At 54.5% G+C, this 24,846-nt stretch overlaps 8 protein-coding genes across 8 annotated transcripts; 5 read left to right on the plus strand and 3 right to left on the minus strand.

Moving 5' to 3' along the window:
* Positions 1–1,531: 1,531 nt before the first annotated feature.
* Positions 1,532–3,060, minus strand: C7974DRAFT_463374 (Phosphotyrosyl phosphate activator protein-domain-containing protein; the record flags this gene model as incomplete). The annotated part of the gene is made up of 1 exon (XM_046146231.1): positions 1,532–3,060. Exon 1 carries the CDS (start codon positions 3,044–3,046, stop codon positions 1,532–1,534), a length of 1,515 nt encoding a protein of 504 aa, XP_045997068.1. The 5' UTR covers positions 3,047–3,060.
* A 94-nt stretch (positions 3,061–3,154) lies between these two features.
* C7974DRAFT_453965 (uncharacterized protein) lies at positions 3,155–10,140 on the plus strand (the record flags this gene model as incomplete). Its single annotated transcript, XM_046145893.1, has 5 exons — positions 3,155–5,808; positions 5,869–6,037; positions 6,780–8,137; positions 8,536–8,602; positions 8,742–10,140. Exons 1-5 carry the CDS (start codon positions 3,270–3,272, stop codon positions 10,138–10,140), a joined length of 5,532 nt encoding a protein of 1,843 aa, XP_045997069.1. The 5' UTR covers positions 3,155–3,269.
* A 3,566-nt stretch (positions 10,141–13,706) lies between these two features.
* Positions 13,707–15,153, minus strand: C7974DRAFT_184426 (uncharacterized protein). Its single transcript, XM_046136434.1, has 4 exons — positions 14,636–15,153; positions 14,344–14,582; positions 13,985–14,294; positions 13,707–13,937 (listed from the first exon to the last, which is right to left on the minus strand). Exons 1-4 carry the CDS (start codon positions 15,018–15,020, stop codon positions 13,756–13,758), a joined length of 1,116 nt encoding a protein of 371 aa, XP_045997070.1. The 5' UTR covers positions 15,021–15,153; the 3' UTR covers positions 13,707–13,755.
* A 578-nt stretch (positions 15,154–15,731) lies between these two features.
* C7974DRAFT_184435 (uncharacterized protein) lies at positions 15,732–16,544 on the plus strand. The gene is made up of 2 exons (XM_046136435.1): positions 15,732–16,269; positions 16,329–16,544. The coding sequence occupies exons 1-2, from the start codon at positions 15,831–15,833 to the stop codon at positions 16,409–16,411; spliced, it is 522 nt and encodes a 173-aa protein (XP_045997071.1). The 5' UTR covers positions 15,732–15,830; the 3' UTR covers positions 16,412–16,544.
* Positions 16,545–18,685, plus strand: C7974DRAFT_184506 (cytochrome P450). Its single transcript, XM_046136438.1, has 7 exons — positions 16,545–16,924; positions 16,972–17,070; positions 17,119–17,216; positions 17,267–17,625; positions 17,676–18,294; positions 18,342–18,404; positions 18,463–18,685. Exons 1-7 carry the CDS (start codon positions 16,678–16,680, stop codon positions 18,520–18,522), a joined length of 1,545 nt encoding a protein of 514 aa, XP_045997072.1. The 5' UTR covers positions 16,545–16,677; the 3' UTR covers positions 18,523–18,685.
* Positions 18,686–19,235: 550 nt separating this feature from the next.
* On the plus strand, positions 19,236–21,308 carry C7974DRAFT_184496 (alpha-galactosidase). The gene is made up of 2 exons (XM_046136437.1): positions 19,236–19,908; positions 19,958–21,308. The coding sequence occupies exons 1-2, from the start codon at positions 19,662–19,664 to the stop codon at positions 21,019–21,021; spliced, it is 1,311 nt and encodes a 436-aa protein (XP_045997073.1). The 5' UTR covers positions 19,236–19,661; the 3' UTR covers positions 21,022–21,308.
* Positions 21,208–22,657, minus strand: C7974DRAFT_184468 (lipase). Its single transcript, XM_046136436.1, has one exon. It carries the CDS (start codon positions 22,467–22,469, stop codon positions 21,393–21,395), a length of 1,077 nt encoding a protein of 358 aa, XP_045997074.1. The 5' UTR covers positions 22,470–22,657; the 3' UTR covers positions 21,208–21,392.
* A 188-nt stretch (positions 22,658–22,845) lies between these two features.
* On the plus strand, positions 22,846–24,320 carry C7974DRAFT_433932 (alcohol acetyltransferase; the record flags this gene model as incomplete). Its single annotated transcript, XM_046144954.1, has 2 exons — positions 22,846–22,885; positions 22,942–24,320. The coding sequence occupies 2 exons, from the start codon at positions 22,846–22,848 to the stop codon at positions 24,318–24,320; spliced, it is 1,419 nt and encodes a 472-aa protein (XP_045997075.1).
* Between the last annotated feature and the right edge of the window lie 526 nt (positions 24,321–24,846).

Raw genomic sequence — 24,846 nt, forward strand, 5'->3', positions numbered from 1 at the left:
GAAATAGTAGAATTACAAGGAGAAGATACAAGCGCCGTCGTCGGTATACATACTAGTATCTCGTCCTCGTCCTCGTTCTCGTCCTCGTCCTCGTCCTTGGTCCGCGCATCCGCACCCGCACTCGCCCGCCGCGATTCCACGATGCTACGAGCGCTTCGATGCTTCGATACTTCGATGCCACGACACGCATACTTCAATCTGCCCACCGCGCTTCGACCCAGCCACCGCCGTCAACCCAGTGCCTATGCCCATGCACATACCCATGCACATGCTCATGCACATACCCATGCACATGCTCATGCACATACACATGCACATGCCCATGCCCATGCAGCGCACAGTACTCGTAACCCCAAACCCCCAAACCGCTAGAGCGGGTCCCACGGCGTCGGAGTCCGTCAGAATCCGTCGGAATGGCTGAACTACAAAGGCGGCAGACTAGACGGGGAGAGCAAGACCAGGCGGGGAGAGTCAGACCAGGCGGGGAGAGCTAGACTAGATGGGGAGACGATACTCAGGCAGACAGGGAGACGAAGCGAAGCGCGCAGGCTGCTTGTTGGTTGTTGGTTGTTCGTTGTTGCTTGCTGCTTGTTGCTTGGCGGTGGAATAGATTGGGGATGGATTGGCGAGGGAGTGGATGACGGCGGGATGGATTGGAATGGATTGGAATGGATTGGATTGGATATCTGCTTTTTCCATCATCTTTATTCTCGGTCTGGGCTGGTGTTTTTTTTTAACCATCAATCTAGGTTCGTTTGGTGCGGTTTCTTGCGGTCTGCTTTCTCTACTCTTCTTGACTCTACTTTCTTTACTCTACCTTCTTTACTCTACTTTCTTTACTCTACTTTCTCTACTCTACTTTCTCTACTCTGCTTCCTCTACTCTTCCTTCTCGCGGTTTGCTTTCTTGCGCTTCGCACCGGTGCTGGTGGTGGTGTACGGTCCCTCGCATCTCCTCTCTCCTAGTATATGGCGTGGCGTGGCGTAGCGTGGCGTGGCCACCGGGTGCAGACGCAGAAGCGGGTGATAGATGACGGGACGGCATTGGAGGAGGATGTCATAGTGGTTAGGGTGGTGAGAGTGGTCAGAGTGGTGAGAGTAGTCAAGGTAGGGTAAGGTATAGTAGACGAGACGAGAGACGACGGCCGCAAACGGGGCGGGGTGCGAAGGTGTGTGCTCTGTGTTCGCGCGTGCGCGGTGGAGAAGGCGACGTCGTCTGCAGAGACGTGGGTTCTGTGTCTATGAGTCTGTGCTTCTGTGATGCTGTGAGTCTGTGGTGCTGGGACCCCATATACCGACGCCACGCAACGTAACGCAACGCAACCACTCCACAGAACACAGTATGCGCGACCGCCCAATTCTATGATCTCGTGATTCCGTGATTTCGTGAGCTCGTGATTCTATAGTTCCATGACCCCGTGACTCCAAGGTCTGCGTAGAGACGCAGTCCGTCTATATACCTCCCCATCCCCCTCCCCCTCCCCTCCCCCCTCTCTTTTTTACATCACCCCCTCATCCCCTAAGCCCCACCCCTACCCCTTCCGCTCCGCCCACGGCGCCCGCGTGCCCGCCCCCGCCCCCGCCCCCGGCTCGGGCTCAGGCTCGAGCTGGGTACTCCCCGCACCCGCTGCACCTGTACTCGCACCCCCCCGTGCCCACGGCGCCACCGTGCCTGCGCCGGGGGGCGGCATGCGTGTTGATGGCGGTGGCGGGGCTCGAGAGGCTGTTGCCCACGGGGCTGCTGTTGTTGGCATCGCGCTCCCTGCTCCCGCCGCCCACGGGGCTGCTGTCATCGGTGCCGCACTCGCTCCCACCCCACCCACCCCCGCCCCCGCCTTGCCCTCCCTCGGCCCCGTCTGCCTCACCGTCAACGGCGCCATCGCCTCCGCCACCGCCTTCGGCTGCGCCGCGGTATGCACGCTCTCCCTGATCCCCACCGCGGCCGGATCGCGCGCCCACTCGAACAGCGAGCCAAACGGGAAGTGCTGCACGACGGGGAACTTGGCCAGCACCTCCGCATTATACATCTTGATCATGCCCTTGTTGATCTTGGCCCACCCGGCCTTGACGCCCGACACGTCGTACAGGATCGGGCTGTGCTCCCAGAACGGGCCCGTTTTGACGTCGTAGATGAAGCCCAGCGCGCTGAAGTACATGTTGCGCGCGCGCTCGCGCTGGGTGGCTGCGCGGCTGACGTCTGCGGGGGGCGGGGCGGAGGCGAGGGATCCCTCGGCGGCGATGTCGGCGGGCGATGTGATGGGTGGGCAGAGTTGCGCGGAGCCGAAGATGTAGGGTGCGAAGGAGTGGTCGTCGAGGCCCCAGACGCCGTGCGAGCCCGCGGGTTCCAGAGTGTAGGTTAGGATCAGGCGGCGGATGAGCGCGAGGTAGGGCTCGACGACGCCGAGGACGAGGGCGCGCTCGGTGGCGCCGTCGGACGATGCAGGGAAGGCCGCGAGCTTCCACAGGCAGCCCAGGAAGGCCAGGAAGCTGAGTTCGTGGCCCGTGCCGTAGTCCAGGCGCTGCGCGCTGCCGAAGCTGCCGGTGAAGTAGGCTTCGAGCTCGCTCTGGGCGGGGGTGCCGGAGGAGGATTTCCACGCCAAGACGGCGGGGGGGAGATGAGCGGCGAGCAGCGCGGGGGTGCGTGCGCGCACGATCTCGTGCCAGGTCCTGAAGCTCACGTTGCCGAAGCGGCGGGGGCCGGGGTCGGGGGGCGCCTCGTCGATGATGGCTGTCAGTGCCTCGAGCAGCTTCACCAGACCCTGCACCACGGGCGGCAGCACCACGTCCGGGTCCTGCAGCGTCCACTCCTTGACTGACGTCCCTTGCTCTTGCTCGACCACGGCTGTTCCTTGCTCTTGCTTCACTCTCCGCGGGATCATGGCCGTGTTGAGCTGGAAGATGAAGGTCATGATGTCGGCGTAGGCGCGTGACGCCAAGAAAAACGTGACATCGTCGCCGTCGTGGATGCACTTCTTCGGGGCCTGGAAGTCATGGCCGACGGCTGGGTCCAGGACCGCGAGGGCGGGCGTTGTTGAGGGTTGTGTCATTGCGGTGGTGTGGTGGTGCAGCTGACGGCGCGCTTCGCGGCTCGCGCTCGGCTGGTCCCGCGTCCAAGTCGCGTGCGGACGCACCTTCACCACATGCAGACACGGGACGTGCCGGCCGAGTCCACGGCGATGCAACAGCCCCGACAGCCTCACTGTGCCAGTATCCAGCATGGCGCACAGCCCTAGAGGTACACTCACACACATTGACTGATTCGTTTGTTTAATGCTTGACCCAGCCGATGTGAACTCGTCGCCCTCGTACCACGACACCCAAGCCGCGTCGCAGCAGCTCCTCGCCGAAGCCAGCAGTCCTCGGCGCTCGCCGGCCGCCGCCATAACTGCCAGTGCCGTGCTCGGCGCAAGCCTGCTCAACCATGCGCGCACGCTCGAGCGGCCGCCAGCCATGGCCCGGCCCGGACAATTGAAGCCCGCGCAGGCGAGGCTGGAAAAGCCGGGGAAGCTCGCGCGCGCCAGTCTGTCGAGCTTTGTCCCCGAGGGTCGCAGGAAGGTCCGCGGCGAAAAGCTGTACGAGATTGAGCCGAGTCCGGAGAAGAAGCGGCCGCAGTCGCTGCCTGCAGGTGCAAGTCTCGAAGAGGATACTGTGCCAGAGACGAGCCAGGCGAATGAGGGGGACGAGCTGCTGGCGATTGGAGACGCAGCGGCTGTTCAGCAGGTCGAGACGGAGGATATGGAGATTGAGAATGCTGCACTATCGCCAGCTGCGCCTCTACAGAAACAGCCAGTCTCCCTCTCAAAGAAATCGCGGGGGCGGCCGCGAAAGAGTGGTGAGAGTGTGGTGTCAGCTGTATCGAGCGAGGTCAACACGGCTATGACAGTTCCTCTGGACGAGCCCTTCCGCAACGGCGACATCCCCTCTTCTCCACCGGTAGTATCCTCGCACGAACCTTCAACAACCAAGAAGCCGCGAGGCCGACCACGCAAGAGCGGCGAATACGCGCCCTCCCCCGTCTCCGACGCCGAAAAACCCACCACGCACGACACCACCGCCGGCAGCAACCCAAAACGCCGTCCCCGCCCCGGACCAGACCAGCTCGAACTCCACCCCGCCCCGCCCGCAAAAAAGCAACGCCGCCTCAACGGCCCCACAATGGTCAGCCCCGAGGAAGGCTGGTTCGAAGAAGACCTCCGCGCCCCGCGACCGCCAGCCCAGATTGTTGCGCGCCCCGGCACGCCCCCGCCCGAAGTCCGCATCCCCATCCGCGCCTCGCGCTCGCGCACCAGCCGCGCCCACGCCGATGCGCAGGCGCAGGAGCAGGAGCACTCGGCCACCGCGCTCATCGCTGCCGAGGGGGGCCGGCGCGCGAAGCGGGCGGCGCGGCTGCGCGCGGCGAGGCGGGGTGGGGATGCGGGGGAAGGGTCGCGGCGCAGGGTGGCTGCGGGGGAGGACGGGGAGGAGGTTGTGAGGGTTGTGCTGCCTAGGGGGCTGCGTGAGCCTGGGCCTGAGGACACGGGGGCTGTGTCTAAGAGCGAGTTGAGGAGGAGGAAGATGGCGGCGAGAGAGGATGTGGATGATATTATCGAGGAGGTTGTGAGGCCTGTGGGGCTGCCTGAGCCGCAGTCTGGGGGTGTGGGGACTGCGTCGAAGCGCGAGAGGCCGAGGCGGCAGCTGGCTGCGAGAGACGATGTTGATGATATTGTTGAGGAGGCTGATCCTGAGTCTGAGGCCACCGACGGCGATCATGCAGACGCGGGCGCCGAGGATCGGCGTAGGCTAGAGCGTATTGAAGAAGGTAGAGAGCGAGATGGCGCTGAGAGGGGCGACGACCCAGACGGAGACCAAGAGGCAGATTCAGCAGAGCAATCTGGAGAACAAAGCGACGAGGGATCGAACGGCGACCCCGGGACTGATCTCGCCGTGCAAACAACAAACAGCCTCATCGACCGCCTGCCTCTGCCCGACGCCCGCCCCGGGAGGTGCTCAACCAGACTAGGCAGAGCCATCCAACGCCTCTGCGACAGCTCCCAGACCATCCTCCACCAACCCACCACAACATGCCCCCTCGCCACCATCACGCAGTGCAGCACCGACCTCCTCGCCGCCCTCCGCAGCATCGACACCCAGATCCGCCCCGAGCGCCGCGTCGTCTTCAAACGCGACGTCTACGCACACCTCTTCCGCTCCCTCACCCTCGTCCTCAAAGCCATGGCGACTGCGCTGCGCGCGCTCACCGGCGACATCGCCCGCTCGCTGCCCGCCATGCAGATAATATGCGACTATACCGCCGCGCTGCTGCGCCTCAAAGACACACTCGACGAGTGGAAAGTCTCCGTCCCCGCCGCCCCGGGCGACCGCCTCATCCGCGGCGTCGAAATCGCGCCCCTGCGGCTCCTCGAGAAGACGCTCCGCGCCCGCCTCGCCGCCCTGCAGCACGACGAGTCCCAGCGCCGCGCCCGCGCCGCGCGGATGCAGGACCAGCAGCGCCGCGACCAGCAGCGCGACGAGCAGCGCAAAGCGGCGCAGGACCGCGCACTCCGCCGCCGCCGCTGGCTCGCCCTCCACGTCGCCCGCATGCTCGCCGAGCCCGATCCCGCGCGCCGGCCCGCGCTGCGCTTCGTCGAGCCCCCCGATGCGGCGGCGGCGGAGACGGATGCGAACGGCGCGGTGTTCGAGCGCGTTGCGCTGCTGCGCGAGCGGTGCGGGCCGCCTCCTGCACCCCCGGGGTTGGTGGGGGGGCGGGAAGCGCGTGTGTGGACCGAGGTGCAGGAGACGGTGTTGTTGGATGCGCTGCTGGGTGGTGTTTGTACGTCCACCCCTGGTTGTTTGCCAAACTGCTTTCCGTACTGTGCTAATCCGTCCCCAGCGCTCGAAGACATCTTCAAAACCCACTGCGGCGCCCGCGGCGCGCTGCGCGCCTTCTCGGTCACTGATTTCGCGGAGAAACTGGCGTGGGTCAGGGCGGGCTGGGGGATGTTGGCGCAGAGGCATGGGTGGGAGGTGCCGGAGTGGGTTCGGGCTATTCCTGTGCTGCCGTGAGGTGTTGTTGTTGGATGGATGGGTAGGGTTTGTTGTTTGGTGGGATGTCGCATATATCTGCGGGGGGTGTTTGGGCGGTGTTTGTGGTATGTGGTCGCATTTTTTTATATATTTCGGCGGGTGGGATGGGTTTGGGAGGACTTGGTGCTAGGGGGGGGGTGGGTGTGACTACGACTGCTCGTGGAGTACAGTTGTAGTCGGGACTTTCGAGTGTGCCGTGCGCTATATATCTGAGTTGACGTGCTGCAGGGCAGAACGTAGAGGCTGATCAATTGCAGGTCTATGTCTATCTAGCATCAATCTGGTTTGCGTGTTTCCATGGCCAGCCACCGGTTATACGGCAGGACTCATATACCCCGTCTCGATACTCCTTCGATCTCATTACTGACCCATATACATTACTTTCCACACCTCATTCTGCGCCCTCGAGCACGAAAGCGCCAGCCGTGTTGGGGCGTCCGACATCGAGAGTCTATATGCTCTTCCAAGTGCTTGACTGAATCGCCGTCGTTGTAGCCATTTATCTTCATACCATATCGGCGTTTTCACTTCAAGGTTTTCGGCTCCGGGCCAGCGGCGCTCGCTTTCACTATGCGGGCTGCGAGCGCGGCGGGTGGTGTGTATCGACAGACTTGCGCTCTCGTTGACACGAACACCTTCGTCCTCACACTCATCTGTTTTCTATATACAACTGTCTTTCGCGATGTCCTGCTCCAACCGCTTTGAAATGCTCAGCAGCCTTGACGACTCGACGCCGCCGGTTTTCCCCACGCCTCCTGCTCCAGAACCTGAGTTTGTGTTCTGGCTACCTCGTACCCGTGAGCAGTCATGGGCGGACGAGAAACAGGACGAGGTCGATGCGGAAGAAGCTGCGTGGCAGGCCATCTTGGCTGAGTCGGGGCTGCCGTTCCGCGTGGAGGTTGACGATAGCGATGGTTCAGAGGAGGAGGTAGAGCTCAGAATCGATGGCTCTGATGCTGGCGACGAGGCAGAGAAGGGGATTCATGATGGCGTTGACGAGGGCCATGTGGTCCATGATGACACGGCGGAGACGGTATCCACTGACGAGTATCCAGCCACCTCGACAGACTCCTGGGATGACTACATCGACAGTATCTCAGGTGGCTTCGACCGTGTCCGAGTGACGCCCGAGACACGATTTCTTAGCGGTGCTTCTGCAGGTCGGCTGTCGTACTCTCAGGTGGCCTCGGCGGTCGACGAGATGCCAGTCATTCCTGCCGTTTCACAAACCTCGCCCAAGACACCGGAGAAGTCAAACAAGAGTTCTGATTCACAGTTCAGAACGGAAAAGAAGGCGTTGAAAGAGGCAGAACCCGCTGCTGCTCATCGCTCATCGGAAGTTTCGACTCAGTCATCATCTGGTGCCGCGGACCATGCAGGTCATGAGCAAGAGCCTCCCACGCCTGCTGCAGTGATATCACCAACAGACGAAGCCCTCGAGTCTGCTGCAACAACGAAGACCAGAATCGACACGCAGTCTGAGGAGCTTTCGCAGGCTGTAGCCGCAGTTAAGGGTGTTCAGACAACACTGTCATCACCTCTAGAGTCTGATGTAGAGTCGACTGCAGCCGGCACCGACTCACCTGGTGTCCTCGCCGATCCTCATACCGAGACCCAGTCTGCCGTCAGCGACCTTGCGAAGGAGACCGTAAAGGTCATGGAGAAGCTGGTGGCGTCCGCGAAAGAGGAACATGCGGGAGTCCAGCTCGCAGACGGTTCTACACTTCACACAGATCTATATGCGTCTACCAAGAACGCCCCAAGTCCTGCACTGGACGGAGAGGCTACGAGACCCACGGCAGTAGCTGGTAATACCATAGCTGCACGCCAATCCAACGACCTGGAGACTGGCGCCCAGGGGCCGAAGCCATCTCCGTCTGCCACTCGTGAGATCATCGCCGACCTCATCGCCGATGATGCGTCTATTACAACTTCCCAGAGCGACCGTGGGGAGTCTTTGGTGCCAGAGCCTCTTCTTGAGCCTGTTCCTGTGCGCGAGAAGAAACACAAGCTATCTGGTGCGCAGCGCCGCAAGGCGGCGAAGGCTGCTGCTGCAGCTGCTTCAAAGACTCCGCGTATGTCTACATGGGTGGGCAGTTTAAGGCGCTTTCGAATTGACAGGTACGATGCTGTTTGGCTCTTCCTGTTTACTGAGTTCACGGTGTTCTTGGTGGATCTATACATTCTGGTTTAAGAGGCTATGAATGCGTCACCTTACCTAGGTAGTGTGCGTGGTGGTAGTCCGAGCTAGGAGGAAACGGCGTTATGCTAGTCAGTCATACTGTCAAGCGAGGATTTGGAAGTTGTTGACAGTATTGAGCCAGAGAGCCGTGCGCGGAGCGGTTGTTGAGCATCGGTCGTATCTACAAAATTCATTTTTCCACAGATGAGCTCTCCATTGCAGTGTATTCTCCAACGACCGAAGGGTTGTGATCGTATCATGGAAACATTTCACTGTAGCTATTCACTTCAGGCAAGATGCGCGGTGCATTTACGTCAGATGCATTCACTTCGGATGAGCTGCGTGTTACCTTCACTCGGTGGGTCTCCGTGCGGTATATACCATTACACACGCCCCGTACCGAGCACCATCAACTACCCCCATACACTCATTTGCCTACAACTATATACTTGCTTCTTCCAACTATACTCCAAATCACTGTTCACAATGTCCTCCAGTAACCGCTTCGAAGTCCTCACCGATTACCCCGACTCACCACCGGCTAGTCCTTCACTTAGCTCTCCGACGCTGGATGTATTTTGTCTATCGCCTCGCATGATCTCGTGGGCCGACGAAAGGCAGAACGAAGTTGATGCCGAGGAGGCTGCGCGTGGTATTCTTGGTGTGGTCGACGATGTTCAGCGTGGATGGCGGTCTGTCCTGACTGAGCCGGTTCGCGAGCGAGCCGCGGCTCCTGACGTTGTTACTTTCAAAAACGAACTGTGTGATGGAGCAGACTCCGGCTCTGTTGTCAGGGGAGAGGAGACTGCCGACGAGTCTATTGACGACGGCTTTGTTGTCGATGGCGATATCTTCGATGAAGATGTCTTCGGTGGCCATATCTTCGGCGGCATTTTCGGCGGCATTTTCGACGACGACGTTGTTGATGGCAGTATCGTTGAGGGCAATGTGCATGTTGGTGTTGGCATTCTCGATGGCGACGATATCCCCGCCGAGACAACACACGCGTCAGCCACCAACTCCAAGCATGTGGTTCCCGTGCCTGACTCCTGGAACGAGTATATGGACAGTATTTCAGGGGGATTCAAGCCTCTTCACCTGGTGGCTGAGACGCAGGCTCCTAAGAACACATTGACGGATGGGCTGTCGTATGCCAAAGCAGCTTCGGCTGGACTCAACACCAACACCAACGGATTCCTTGTTTTGCAAGAGACCAATGGTGTGGCAGCTCCGCAATTCGAAGACTCGCCTTCTTCCGATACCTCTTTTGAACGACTGACGAAGCCGAAGAAGAAGTCTGGCGCCCAGCGTCGGAAAGAGAAGAAGATGGAGGATGCGACATCCTTTGAGCCTGCCATTGCGCCGGACGACAGAGCTGAGACGCAAAACAAGGAGATTCTGGAGACCATCACCGTGCTAGAAGATGTTGAGTCAACACCGCTGTTACCTCCTTTGAAGTCTGATGTCGAACCTACTACCACTGGTAGAGTCGAGTTCTTGAAGATAACCACTTCAGCGAAGTGTGGTAATGATCAGTCCTCTGTCACCGAAATCTCCAACAAGACGGCGAACGACCTGGTGGTATCCATTAACGAGGAAGAGGAGGTCGTACAGACCACAGAGTATCAGGACTCGAAACAGTGCGCTGATAGCGTTTCCGAGACTAACTCTGAGGTAGCCATCGACATTGCCAATGTCGTCGACAAGATCTTCGAAGAAGTCGTCGACAAGTTTGCCAAAGAAGTCGTCCGCGAGCAAGCAGAGATTGGTGAAGAGAAGATTATCGCCGAGCCTGTCACGGTGTGTATCAAGAAGCACAAGCTTTCTGGAGCCCAGCGCCGTAAGGCGGCGAAGGCTTCTCATGCTTCCAAGGCTTCAGGTGACATCCCTGTCTGAATTCAAGCCGTTACGCCTGTTTATATCGGCGTTGTCAATGCTCTTTGGGTCATTCCGCCTGTCATGTTCTTGGTGTTTGCGATGGGCTTGTACTTTCTGGTTTGAGAAGTTTTGGGATATATGATCTTAGTATTCATGCTGGTGGGCCGAACTTAGATGTAGGAGCGCTTCGGGTTGTTAGGCATTCTACCTACATAGCGCAGTTTCTCACACACGAACCATTCGATGCAGTGTTCTCCTCAATGCCCATAGGTTTACAATCGCGATCGTGTTATGACACTTTTCACTACAATGGTTTATTTCGGGCAGTTTGCGCGGTGGTTCCGCGTCAGATGCTTTCACTCCAGGTGCTTTCACTTCGGATAGGCGATGCGAGACTTTCACTAAGAGCGCTGCGAGCCGGTTTCCGTGCGGTATATCTACGAACGTTTACGCGCCCTTCCCAACACACTCAACTACCTCACTACATTCATTTGCTTTCAACTATATAACAAACACTTACTTGTTTTACTATATACCAATCTCTCGCGATGACTTCCTCGAATCGCTTCGCGGCACTCAGTGACTGCTGCGACGTGCCAGATGCCAGCTCGTCGGTCTCTACACCTATTGCTTCGCAGACGTATGGTACGCCGCTGTCGCTGCTCTCACCATTTTCGCCTCGTACGCTATCGTGGGCAGACGAAAAGCAGGAGGAGATTGATGCCGAAGAAGCGGCACGTGCGAGTGTCAATGATGGGAATGAGATTGAGCAGCAGACCGTTGCTAAGCCTGAGCATCCATCTCGTTTGAACGTTGAGGATGTTGATCATATCCCAGAAGGAGCAGAAGTCGACACTGCCAGTTGTTGTTCTGTTGCGTACACAGAGGAGGTTATCGAAGAATTTATTGTTGATGGCGATGCAGACACAGCTGATGATGATGGCGAGGAAGAAGAAGTTTTCGACACAAGTTGTTGTTCGATTGTCGATACGGACGAGATCGACGATAAATCTAATGTCAGTGGTGGCACAGACACAGCTGATGATGTTGTGCTTGACCCTGCTGTTTGTCATTCCGATGATCAGGCAGAAAAAGCTACCGAAGTGTTTGGTTTTGATGACAACAAAAACACAGCAGTCGACGACATTAAGTATGCAGTCCCCTCTTCCTCGGACTCTTGGGACGACTACATCGATAGCATTTCAGGTGGCTTCGAGTCTCTTCGCTCAGCCGCTACGACGCTGGACCCGAGCAACACGCTATCCTATGCCAAGGTGGTCTCGTCAGTTCATGTTCAGCCCAAGACCAACGATGTCGCTAAGTCTGAACATCCAACATCACCGGAGATTGTTGGTGTGAAGGAAGCGATGACACTCACTACTCCCCCACAAGTCCAGAGCTCTGATGATTCACAAGCTTCACCTGAAACGTCAGTGAAGTTGAAGAAAAACGCGGGAGCGCAGCAACGGAAGGAGATTAACGCGCAGAAGACCGCTGCTGAGCGTTCGGTGGACACCACAACTGAGCCATCATCTGCTGATACTGTGGACTTCAGTCAAGCTCCGCCTGTTTTCGACACGATCTTACAGTCAACAGCGATGGTCTCTGAGCCTGATGTCAAATCGGATGACGCAACCGAGATGCAGACTGAGAAGCTCTTGGAGGCCGATGGCGTAACAAAGAGTTTTGAACCAACACAGCCGTCTACTCCTGGGTTTGTTGTAGCATCCATTACTACTGAGGCCGATCTCTTCAATACCCCTGCCAACTTTGCCATCGGGACGAAGACTCAAGTAACGTCCGATAACGCTTACTCGAACAAGACTGCCGAGAGCCTGCCAACATCCACGGCGCAGTACGACTCCCAGAGCACATTTGTGTCCGTTGAGGATATTCATATCGCTGCAACAGACGAGGAGGTTGTAGCATCTCCATCTGTTGTTGACGATCTCCCGGCTTACACTCAGTCTGCCAACACGACTGCCGCCTTGGAGTTGCAGCAATCTCCTCCCACCATTCGTGAGATCACGGTCACCGCCAATGTCATTGACGTCTCCACTACAGCCTCTTCAGATGAAGACGAGGTGCACTCCGACTCTCTTGAGCCTATTATGGTTCGTAGAAAGACCCATAACAAGGCAGAGCGCCAGGTGGCGAGGCAGCGCGCGACCGGTTCGGATTACAGCCTCACCACCCCCATGCGTGAGAAGAAGTTCAAACTCTCCGGAGCACAGCGCCGAAAGGCAGTAAAGGCTGCTGCTGCTTACAGGACTCCACGCGCCATCTTCACCCTCGCTATTTCTTCCAGGTTAGTTGGTGTTGCGGGCGTGCATATCAGCGGCCATAACGTTCCGTGGTTCACTTCGCTTGCGGTGTTTCTGGTGATGGCGGCAGCTATCGCAGGAAGTCTGTACTGTCTCATCTGAGGAGACTCTGGGCGCATGTTTTCGGTTTCTGTGTTAGCTTTCATTACCCCGCCTACACTGCGCGCATCTTTACGTGTTAGCCACCCAGTACGCTGTGCTATCCAATGTCCGAAAGTTTACTAGTGTTTCGTAAAAATTCAATCATTGATATCAATACAACTCTAATGTCCACGTCAGTTCTATCCACACCATGGATAATCGCGCACAGTCAACTCACCCTCACAGACCGTACAGTCTCCTGCTAGGTAATTCCACGTACATTTCAATCCTGCATCCCTCATCGCCACCACCCCTTCCTCTCCTGCCTCAATCCCTCCAGCTGCTCCCGGATTCTCCTCAACTCGAGTCCATGCTGCTTGTGCGTCTCATCCAGCAGTCTTGCATGCTCTTTTCGCAGCTCCTTGAATTCCTCGTCGAGCTGCTCGTGCCATGGGTAGAGCACGAAGACCTGGAACGATAGCGCTGATGATCCAATCACGAAGTTCGTCAGCGAGAAGCCACGGCTGAACCACATTCTGGCGGGGGGTAAGGTGTTGGTGGCGTTGCGAGGCGCGGTAGTGCTTGGATGAATCCGGCTTGGCGACTAAGAAGGTGCGTGGTTGATGTACTTGAGACGTATAGTAGTCGCTTTTGCTTGCGTTCAGGACTATGTATATGTGTCTTGCTGCGAGTGATAAAAGGAGGGAATTTGCACGCGAATAGACCACTATAAGACCCTTTAAACGCAGTTTCGGCCGGATGTACAGGGAAGGGCGAACAGCAAAATCGCTCAGTCGAAGGGAGTGGAAGTACCTAAGTAGCCGGCACGCGACCAGCGCGACGCCCCAGCCTATGTACTACGGAGTCACATGCCTCTACACAGCCTCTGCTGCTGTCCTTCCGACTAGTTCTGACAACACTCTAAGAACCCAAGACTAAAGTGGCATGATTCTATTGCCGCATTGGGCCGATTTGGCGGTTCTACCGAGGAACATCAGACCACTTGCGCAGCGACCGAGAAAAGCGGCCCACAAGTCGAAACGAGCGGCAATAACAACATTGCACGGCGTGTTGGTGTGTAGCGATCGCGGACAAGGCGAATATCGTAGTGATGTTGCGCAGCGCGAGTGAACACGATCGCGATGCCAGGCTGGACCCAACACAAGAACACGACCACTTAGAAGCCTCGATTTGAGGCTAAGCTACGCCATGCGGTTCTACAGATAAATCACTCTTTGCTGATCTTGATCACAATCTTCCCGACCTCGCTCTGGTTCTGCAGCGCCTCAAATGCCGCAATCGCATCGCCAAACTCGAACGTCTTCGCAATGACCGGCTTGATGCCGTGCTGCTCAGCGAACCTGGCAAACTCGGCCGTTGCATCCCGACTGAACGCACAACAGCCCTTCACTAGCTGAGTGTTAGCACTGACAAGCTGGAGATGGGATTGCACTCACCCGTCTTGCCGCCAAACAGCAGACTTGGGACAACCTCAGCTGGGAGGTCTTGAGGCGCGCTCAGAATGCCAATCAGGCTGACCAAACCGCCTGCGCGCACGCTGTTGATGGACTTTAGTAGTGTTTGAGCACCTCCTAGTTCGATGACGTGGTCGACGCCCTTGCCCTCTGTCAGCCGTAGCACCTCTTCGTGCCAGTCCGGGGTGGTAGCATAGTTGATGCCGTGCGTCGCGCCGAGGCCTTTCGCAAATGTAAGTTTGGCGTCGGAGGAAGACGTCACAATGACAGTCGCGCCGAGCGCTGCTGCGATCTGAGTGTTCAGGTCAGCCATGTTACGATATCAACTCGTGTAGACGAACTTGGATCGCGAAACAGCTCACGCCTCCGGTTCCTTGCGTCAGGACGGTCTTCCCATCCAGTCTCTTTCCGCCGTGCCAATCTCGCAGCTCTCCACTCAGGGAGGCATCGAGACCCTCTCTAATCGCGCTCCAAGCCGTGACTCCAGCGGTAGGTAAACTTGCGTTTTCCGTGCCGGTGAAGTGCTTCGGTGCCTCGACGACGAGCTCATCGGACACAACGGCCCATTGTTGCAGTACTCCTAGTCGAATCAGCGATGTTTCAGCATCAGCAAGACATTATCAAAGCACACACCGTTCGCGCCCGAAGCACCAAACACTTTCGAAACTTCCAGATTCCGCACATCTCCAGACAGCCACTCATTGGGATGCAAAAGCACACTCTTTCCCTCATGGCCAGCCCACTTAGAGTCAGATCCTGCAGTGTGGATCACACCTGCCCCATCAGAGCATGGGACGAGGTCAGGCTTGTGGTTTCCAGGAAGCCCGTCAATACCTGGGTAATCAGGCGAACGTGTTGCTACGAGAAGGTCGCGGTAGTTGAGCGAGACGGCGGTTAGCCGGACGAGGACTTGGTGCGGTCCTGCAGTTGGCACGGAGAGGGAGCGCTGTGTGAGATGGGTAGGTGAGGATGCGGAGCTGGGAATGGTCCACGCCAGATTGGTAGTAGAGTCCGTCATGACTGTTGAGGTTGGTCTACAAGGCGGTTTGGATCATTTACATCGGCCTGTGTTATCGAGCCGCACGGTGCGACTTTTGAACTATGAAGCTCAGTTCAGGCGCCCTATCATTGGATCTGGTCTTGTAACTTGTCGTTGGTTAGGCATGTCGTGCTCGAGTTTGGATTTCTAAGCTCGCTGATTCCTAAGCTGTGTGCGCGGCGTTAGGTCCTACCATGGCTTTGCTATTGCTACAGACATGGCCACATAATTTCGAGTACATTTTGTCAGTAATACTCAGGCGGTAAACATGGTTGAGCAGTGTTTAATGTGTTAGCCGCCCAGCATGTGAAGCGGCGATATCCAACACGTCTGCTGATCACTTTCATCGTGGGGATGAGGCAGTCCATCACAGTGACAATCCGTACAACAAGTACAGATGGTTTCGGACGTAAGACGTAGGTAGTCTGGTAAAGCCGGGGGGGATTTGTGGCCAAGGTCCATGCTGGTGAGTTCAAGCGCTGCAGCCTGATGGCGATGCCCCACTTGTGATTGGCGCTAACTACTTTCGCTTTAGGTATCACTGCGTCGTTGGCTACCCACTCATCCCCTCCACGCGTCGGCAACTGCATTTCACTATCTTCATCATTTTCCTTGCTATTCGATCGAAAGGAAGAACAGGTGGGACTCAAACAAGCTACTTGTCAACCCAGCGCGGGTCATCTTCATCTCTCACGATCGCAGGCGCACAGCGCTTGGCTTGAGATTCCGAGGACTCTTATCCTCGAATGATTCAACTGTCATTGAAAGGTTGGACGTACAGCCTCCATCATGGTCAAATTTTTGGAGCCGAGATTTCGGAGATGCCCACCCTTGCACAAGCACTGCATCTCAAACGAACCTCTAGAGACGAGGCTGGTGGCCTTACACGAAGCGATAGCAGCAGGGGAGGATCCGAATGAACTTGGCGGCTGGAAAGATCCCGGCATCGCTCGTCCTCTACATTATGCTATAGATGATTCGGTACAGCATGATCTTAGACAGCTCAAACAGAATCTGCCCGTCGTGCAATTGCTACTGCAAGCAGGTGCGGATCCAAGGCTACCTTGCATAACGCTACCTCGCAGGTCTCCAATCGAGGAACTTGAAGTTTGGATAGGAGTATACAAGAAATCTGGTCATTCCACATGGGAGAAAGAGTTTGTTGAGCTGTATCCGTTTTACGAGGATGCATTACTTGCTATGAAGAAGGTGGCAGCTGAGCTCGATGGTAAGCTTGTCTGTCCGCTTTCATGCTACAATACTATGCTAATTCTACATTCGCAAAAGCAAAGGACGCTGCATTGGAACGGCAGATTCGTAACGGGGGCAGGTCCTGGCTTAGTTGGCTTGATAAGGCAAGATTTTGGTGAATGCCGACTTCCATATGAAGGCGATTTGCCCACGTCTATATGCGTTATGCAATGCATCAACGAAGACCAGCGACGGTTTCTCCTTACTGCTCCATGGCGGGGAGCGGGAATTCTTCAAGTTCTTTCAGGAAGAGTAACCTGCCCAAGTGAGGGGTCATCCCATCTGAGATCGACATATACTCGCTTGTCAGCTGAGTAAACTCCTGGGAAACATTACAAACCCCACAGGCCCACTCTTGAGCTCCACCTCCAACGTTATACGCGCGATGACAATCTCGATTAATTCGCGATTGCTAGACGGGCATCTTCCATCCATCAGCCAAATCATGTCGTTTTTCTATGGCTTTGTCTTGAGCTTGCTGATCGCCTACTTCGTTCATATGTGGCATGAATGGCGCCGCCTCTCACATGTTCCTGGACCTGCTTGGGCAGCTTTCACAAGGTTGTGGATGGTTCGCCAAACTTTAAAGCAGCGACAGCCCTATGCGTTTAAGAAGGTGAATGAGATATATGGTAATGAGACTCAGACTTCCTTTTGAAAATGTGATCAACTTTAGCAGGCTCACTCGTCCGCGTCGGACCCAACGAGGTTGTCACCAATGACCCAGAAGTTATGCGTAGGATGATGGGCGTGCGGTCAAACTATACACGTGGTAACTGTGAGTTCAGAGAAGATCTCAGTTGAGCTTTTATTGATGCCCAGATAGTCTACAAGGCCGCGAAATTCGACCCTGCGCGCGATAATCTGCTATCTATGCGCGACGAACTCGCTCACTCACAATTACGCGCAAAGATGGCCGCAGGTGTACGACTTGATTAGTTTTTCGTAGATGCGTTTTGCTGACATTTTGGCAGTACTCCGGAAAAGAGAACGAATCGATGGAGAGCACCATTGCTATACATATAGCGAATTTCATTCATCTGATCGAAACAAAGTATCTATCAACGACTCAAATCTACAGGCCTGTGGACTTTGGTGAAAAGGCGTCATTTTTCACCCTGGATGTGATTAGCGACCTAGCTTTTGGCCAGGCTTTTGGATATCTCGACACGGACGAAGACAAGTACGACTACTTAGAGATAACGAAGGCATCGATCCCATTCATGATGACAGTAGCCGATATACCCGCTCTGGCGGATGTACTGCAGTCACGGGTTCTGAGAAAACTTTTCCCTTCCGAAACTGACAAACTCGGCTTCGGCGCTTTCATTGGGTGTGTGCCACGAATTCTGTTCTTGAAATTCACATCACTGATAAGATCAGGGTTGCCAAGGACATCGTGGCGGAGCGCTTTCAACCAGACGCAGAAACTCGCTTTGACATGCTTGGATCATTCATTCGTCATGGTTTGACCCAAGATGAAGCCGCAGGAGAGGCACTCCTCCAGATAATCGCCGGAAGTGACACTTCAGCCAATACCGTTCGAGCATTCATGCTGCACGTACTTACTAACCCTACCTCATACATGAAGCTCCAGTCTGAGATCGACGAAGGAATTCGTACAGGAGGGATATCGTCTCCGGTTACTGACGCTGAGGCGCGCAGTATGCCCTATCTGCAAGCAGCGATCAAAGAGGCGCTTCGAATGATGCCACCCGCAACAGGGGCTATGTTCAAGCAAGTGCCGCCAGGTGGAGACGTTATTGATGGCAAGTATCTTCCCGAAGGCACACAAATTGCAGGGTCAATCCTCGCTATCCAGCACTCCAAGCGAATTTACGGCCCAGATGCAGATATCTTTCGACCAGAGCGTTGGATCGAGGCGAGCACCGAGAAAGCTGCTGAGATGAGTCACACGGTCGATTTGTGCTTTCATTACGGGAAATATCAATGTCTCGGCAGAGCAGTTGCATATATGGAATTCAACAAGCTGTTTGTAGAGGTGAGAAGCGACTCTCCATTTGCCTACTCTAGCTTACTCAGGGGTAGCTCTTTCGGAGGTTTGATTTTAGCATCTGCCAGGCAGACAGGCCGACGAAGTTATCAGTCGCTGTGAGTAGTCGCTAAAAGATCCAACCTGACCTTTACACGCGGAAACTTACCAAAATAGGGACTTTGGATAATGGAAGACTTTTGGATACGTACCCAGCATCGCGAAAGCGCTAAGTAGCGTTGGTGTGAAGGACTAAACTTCATGTTGAAGGTGATTTCAATTTTTGAAGATGTCACGCGTCTTTTTGTTGCTACACAAGAAGTGGCACTGAGCAGTGACTGGCTAGTTATCTCCCTCAAAAATGGTCCTTTTCTTTCGCTGACAAAGAGTCGGTGAGTGAACGACTCATACGCCTTGCAAGTCGAAATGAAGTCTAGGGAAGATTTCATTCACATCCGCATATACCTCGGTATGATACAGGCTCGTTGCTTCGTGCAACTAAATCCCATGCATACCATGACGCGTTTTTTAACGTCACAATAGCACGGCATGATCTCTTACCTATGGAGATGGCGCTCAAGTTGAGTGCTCCAAAACCCAGTACCAGCTTGCCGGGATTTCAACCAAAATCCTTTCGGATCACAAGTCCAACGATATTGACGCAGCCGCCCGCACATAATCCTTCGCTGCGATGGCTAATAGCCATTGTCACTCTAGTGGCAGGCGTGTGCTATGCGCGCGCAGCCTATAACATGAATGAGTTCTTCAACTCTTCAAGCGTAGTATGCTGAAGCTAAAGCGACGTTATTTAGCCTTGTCAAAGTGCTTACCGACTTAGCATATACGACTGATTTCCAGACGTTTGCAGTTGGCTTTCTACAAGCACGTAGAGTGGGGTATCTATTAATCTTTTGAGCTCAAACGGGCGTAGCCTAGGCGGCTTTCTATCCGACGAACCGATTCAACTGCAGCATCTTCAGGCAGTAGGATCGACTTGCGTACTTGTTTACACTGCTAGTAAGGCAGACAACGCAGATCTGCGGGGTCGTTCCAAGTTCCACGAATTAGACTGGGGCGTTCGAACATGAAAGTTCACAGATACGACACGGCGATCCATCACCGGTCCAAGAAGAGACTCGTCTCCTGATATTTCATCTTCGAAGACAGCAGACCGCTGAACGCTGCAGGGTACATCAAAACGTTGGAACGTCATTCTGTTTTGACGACAATTTAAATCTTGCACGTCGCCTCGTGCGCTGAGGTTCCCATCGGTTCAAACGCAGCGCCTGCGATTTGTAGACTCGGGAAACGCGCCATGTTTAAAATCCGATTCGTAACGTTTAATTTGTTGGTCGTTGGTACAGTGGCATTGAAGAATGGCGTGGGAAAGTTACCCAAGATGGGCTACAACAGTACGGAGCAAGATTCTATTGTGGTTGGAATCAGGTGCTAAATTTGATTTAGCCTTCAATGCCTTTGGATGCGACTATAACGAAGAAAAGCTCTTTGCTATGGCCCAAGCAATGGTAGATGAAGGTCTAGTTGAAGCCGGTTACAACTCCATCATCTTCGATGACTGCTTTACTAAGAAGGAGCGAGGCGATGACGGTCTGTTGCTTGAAGGTATGCAGTCTAAGCTATTATCTCTAGTCTTCCGCTGACTGATTTATAGATCCCGAGAGATTCCCATCAGGTATGAAGAGCTTGACAGACAAACTCAAAAGCATCGGTATATCTGCCTCAGCGTACTCGGACGCTGGCTACAAAACATGCGCTGGTTATCCTGGATCCTACGGACACGAAGAGCAAGACCTCCAAACGTTCAGTGACTGGGGCTTCGACTATCTCAAGTACGACAATTGCTACATACCATTCGACAACATTACGAATGAGAATGTTCTCGGTCGCTATCAACGAATGGCGGATGCTATCGCTGCCAGGGCGGAGGAGAAAGATGAACCGCCATTCTGGTTCTCGATTTGTGAGTGGGGATGGCAACAACCCTGGATCTGGGGAAAACGACTTGGTCACAGCTGGCGCATCAATGGTGACATCAAACCATGGTGGAACTCGCTTGCCGCGATCATCGACAATGCGAGTTTCCAGTACTGGGCAACTGACTTTTACGGCCATAACGACATGGATATGCTTGAAGTCGGAAACACAGGCCAGGGAGACCCCATCGGTAATTTGACTTACGATGAGGCAAAAAGCCACTTCACAGCATGGGCCCTTCTAAAGAGTCCATTGTTCATTTCCACCAATCTGCCCAATGCCACCGAAGAGGCTCGGAATATCTTGAAGAACAAAGACATCATCAAGATAAATCAAGATCCTAACGTCGGGGAGTCTATTGCACCTTTCAGATGGGGTAATAATCAGCCTGACTATGTTTCCAATGCTTCTTACCCCGCACAGTACTGGTCAGGCAACAGCAGCTACGGCGTCGTTTTCATGCTCCTGAATACCCTCGACATAACGCAGGACCTTTCCTTCAACCTCACCGAAAGCTGGGCTATTCGTGCAGGTCGCCTCTACGATGTGTACGACATGTGGACGCATACGCAGAACGGGACTGCGTTGCGAAATCTCACTGTTACCCTGCCGCCACATGGTGTTGCAGCACTACTGTTGAACGATGCAGGTCCAGAGCCGGAGCCCACTGCCTTGGGTCTACCGTATTGCGGAATCTACTGGCAGTGCACATGGCCGAATGGAACCTACTATAGCAATTGACTCCCGGATGAAGGCGATGCCCTGGACATTGCTGGAGAGGGGTTGTTCGACGGGTTCGAATTTGTTCAAAACAGGACTCAACCTCATCATGAAAACGAAGTGATCGAGTAGCGGAGTGGCTTTGCTACAGGATCCTCCTCCTGTTGATCTGGCACATCGAGCTTTCAGCTTATCAAAACCCCGAGGTCTCCAATCATCTACAAGAGTCAACAGAAAAATTCGCAGTCGCCGTTAATTGACGGAGGTCTCTTTTGTAAGCCTGCGAACCATGTCATTGGATATCTGGAAGCGGAAGCCTCGTTGAGAGCTGTTCACGAATCGCATTCCGACAATGCAGCGATACAAATTCGATCTCTCCAAATGAAATAAAATTACTCGGTAGAGGGTCTTACGGACGACGTTTCTCTACGTTCTACATTTGGAATAACTCTTCTCAGCCAAGCTTGTTTTGTAGTAAACGCTACTGCTACCAGGGGTATGTCAGGGTTCTTGACAGCATCAAACAAATGTACACCTCCCGGCCACACGTGCAACTCACAGGTTGACCCGCAACGCCACATCTTCGTTGCATATGCTACTGCAGGATCGCGAAAAACTTCACATTCTGCAACGTCAATGTATGTCGGTGGGAGGTCTGACAAATCAACAGCTCTTGATGGCGACTGATAGGAACTCACGTTTCCCGTCCCAGCGGAATCACCAAGTACATGGTTCCAAGCACACCGATTTGTGACTCCACTCCATGGAACGCCGTACTCGTATTGCTTATCCGAAACGCTCTCACAGCGGTCATCCAACATTGGCGACAAAAGCATTTGAGCTTTGACCGGAATGGCTGGAAGCTTCTTGTCGCGGGCCATGAGGCATGTGGCTGCAGCCAATGCTGCACCACCAGACACCGCACATATGGTAATTGCGCCAGGGTCGATTCCAAGGCTGACAGCATTATCAGATACCCACACGAGGCCAGCGTGACAATCCTCGGCTGCCCCGGGGGCACGAGTCTCGGGTGCAAGACGGTACTCTACCGACACAATGATACAGGCAATACCTTCTAGTAGGTCTAGAAGCGACGGAACTTCCGCAAAACGATTGCCAGATACCATACCACCGCCATGAACATAATACACAGCAGGCAAGGGCACCGTAGACGGCGATTCGGGTGAAAAGATTGACAGAGTGATCGGGATCCCATACAGGCCGCTGATAACGTGTTCCGTGTGCTGTAGTCCGGGCCTAGCCTTGGAAATGGAGTCGAGGAAAGCGTCGTCACCGTCGCCTGCTGCCAAGTCCCGGAGGAACTCTGGTTCAATTTTCTCCGGCAGCAGGAACGAATCGATCAGGGGTGCCAACGCAGAATCTATGATGGGGCGAGGGCTTGTGATACGGGGGTCCAACCTCACGGCTTGCGAATAGGGATACGCGTACGGCTTTGACGTGTCTGACATGGTGAGAGTGGAGGACGGAAAGTCTTGCTAATTGAGAGTTAGCAGCAATCTCATGTGCGATGAACCGCCACGTTTAAATCATGAGCAGAAATGCGGTAGTTATGTGGTGAGCACATTTTAGCTAACAGAGGGTTAAAGCATGGCGCTAATGAAGGAGCGGCCCCGCCCGAACCCCTGCCGCAAGCGCTAGTATCGTGACCCGCGATTGCGCAGACCGGGGTCAGCCCGCAATGGGGAAGCTGCCTGTTAGCCCAGTGTTGGTGGACCTGCGGTTTGCCGCGTCCACTGGCATGTGCGGCCAGAGTTGCGTCGCAGATAGTAGAGCCGAGAGTTCAGACATTGTTCTGCTTGAAGCCTCATACACCAGTCGGTCATCATGAAGGAAGCAGAAAGTCTCGAAAAGCTCCGACCGTTGGGTATGCAACACTGCAATTGAAGCTTCATTCTGTTGTTGCTAATTGAGGCATTGCAGGGAAACTTGAACAACTTTCGGGCGCCTGCCACCACTTAGGCTTCTATCATAATGTTGGGTTGTCAGCTCGATATTCCGCACCGACGACAACTCAGATTCAAAATCTACGTAACTTGATTTTTGTCGCACTGCAAGACGTCATTCGTCAACATGGCATCCTCTCCGCTATACCAGTCAAGGAGCACTCTCCCGAGGCATATTTTGCACGTCTACCTTCAATCGATCTCACTCGAAGTGTTACTTTCATCACTCGTTCAAAGCCGGAGACTGTTGACGGGCAAGACTCTGAGCTTGATGCGATACTGGAGGAACAGCACAACCTCAACTTCAAAGACAACTACGGCAGCCTTCCTTTCTGGCGACTTCTGATCCTACAAGAAGCTGGCCGAGAAGACCGCTTCTCAGCCTCGTTCATTTTCCACCACTCTATTGGTGATGGTATGGCGGGTTTAATCTTCCACAAGTATTTTGAGCGCGCCCTCAGGGCTGCTAGAGCAGCCTCTGAACCAATCAGTGCAAGCATCACAACGGTCAATGTGAAAGACAACATTGAGCTCCTACCTCCTCTGGAGGAACTACACCCTCTGCCAATCCAAAACGAGGCGACTCCAGCACCGTCTGCAGAAAAGGCCAAGGAATGGACAGGAGGTCGCATCCAGACTCCCTGCGTGACTCGCTACCGGACATTGTACCTATCACCCATCTCTACAAATGCATTGATACAAAAGGGCAAACAGAACGGTCTTTCACTGACCTCTCTTCTCTCTGCTATCATTGCTGCAGCTCTTTTCGATGTTCTTCCTCCACCGATCGATGTGCTGACAGGCATTATACCAGTAAATCTGCGCCCCTGGCTTGACTTGCCTCGGGAATTAGCACACGATGCAATGGGAACATTTATTGATGCTTTTCGAGTACAAATCAATCAATCTGAGTTGTACACGGACGGTTCAGCGGAGTTCTCCATGCTGTCAGTAGCTCAGAAAGTCTCTAAGGAGATTACGAGACGCCTGAGGGACAACTTATCTCCGTCAGGAGAACCTTACACAAATGTCGCGATTTTCAAGACAGTTCCGGATGTGGCGCAAGTCTTCAGCTCTGCTATAGGCAAAGAACGTGATGCTGGTTTTGAGGTGTCCAATCTAGGACAATTTTCAGGCTTTGATAAGGAGCCGGTCAAGACGAGCTGGCGCGTGGGAAGGATGACATTCAGTCGCAGCTCAGTTGTTTCAGGAAGTGCAGTCACCATGAGTGCTGTTTCTGGAGGGGACAACGCTTTGACTGTGGGATTCAGTTGGCAAGACAATGTCGTTGAGGACGGTCTGGTGCGAAATCTCGTTGTCCGTGTCAAGGAACTTGCAGAACACCTGAGCGGTTGAAAACTCGGGCAAGACCATGGATTTTTTTGCTTGTAGTAAGCAAAAAATTATACGAGGATCAAATACGCAGGATTCGATGATTTGTAAGTCCGATTGGCTGTTGCAGATTAGCACTCACAGACGATTCAAAGAAACACTGAAGCTATCCTCATAGATGTGCTCACGAAGAAGGCACAACTGCTCTTTCCGGAAATTTTTAACGAGGTAGAGATACGAAGGAGAAGCTATAGCCTCTGCAAGCTCGGAATGACTTGGCCATATGGCCACACAGCCAAGGGTAATGAGATATACGCAGGCTAGTGACCGTGATTATTAGCGCCTATACAGCCCACTTCATGGTAACGACTGTAATGGCACGCCTAGTGAGCGGGAGCTAAACTAGGTATCTTATTCTTTGGCCAAGTTCGCGTGTTTGACGCCCGAGCCGTAATCGCGTGACACTATCTTCGTGTGAGGCTAGGTCTTACATCTTTTGCAACAATCAGGGAGTCACGCTGGTATTCTCACTAGACGACTCGTGAAAACT

Source organism: Boeremia exigua (assembly GCF_020726555.1).
Source record: "Boeremia exigua strain MPI-SDFR-AT-0100 chromosome Unknown C7974scaffold_6, whole genome shotgun sequence".
Classification (NCBI taxonomy): domain Eukaryota; kingdom Fungi; phylum Ascomycota; class Dothideomycetes; order Pleosporales; family Didymellaceae; genus Boeremia; species Boeremia exigua.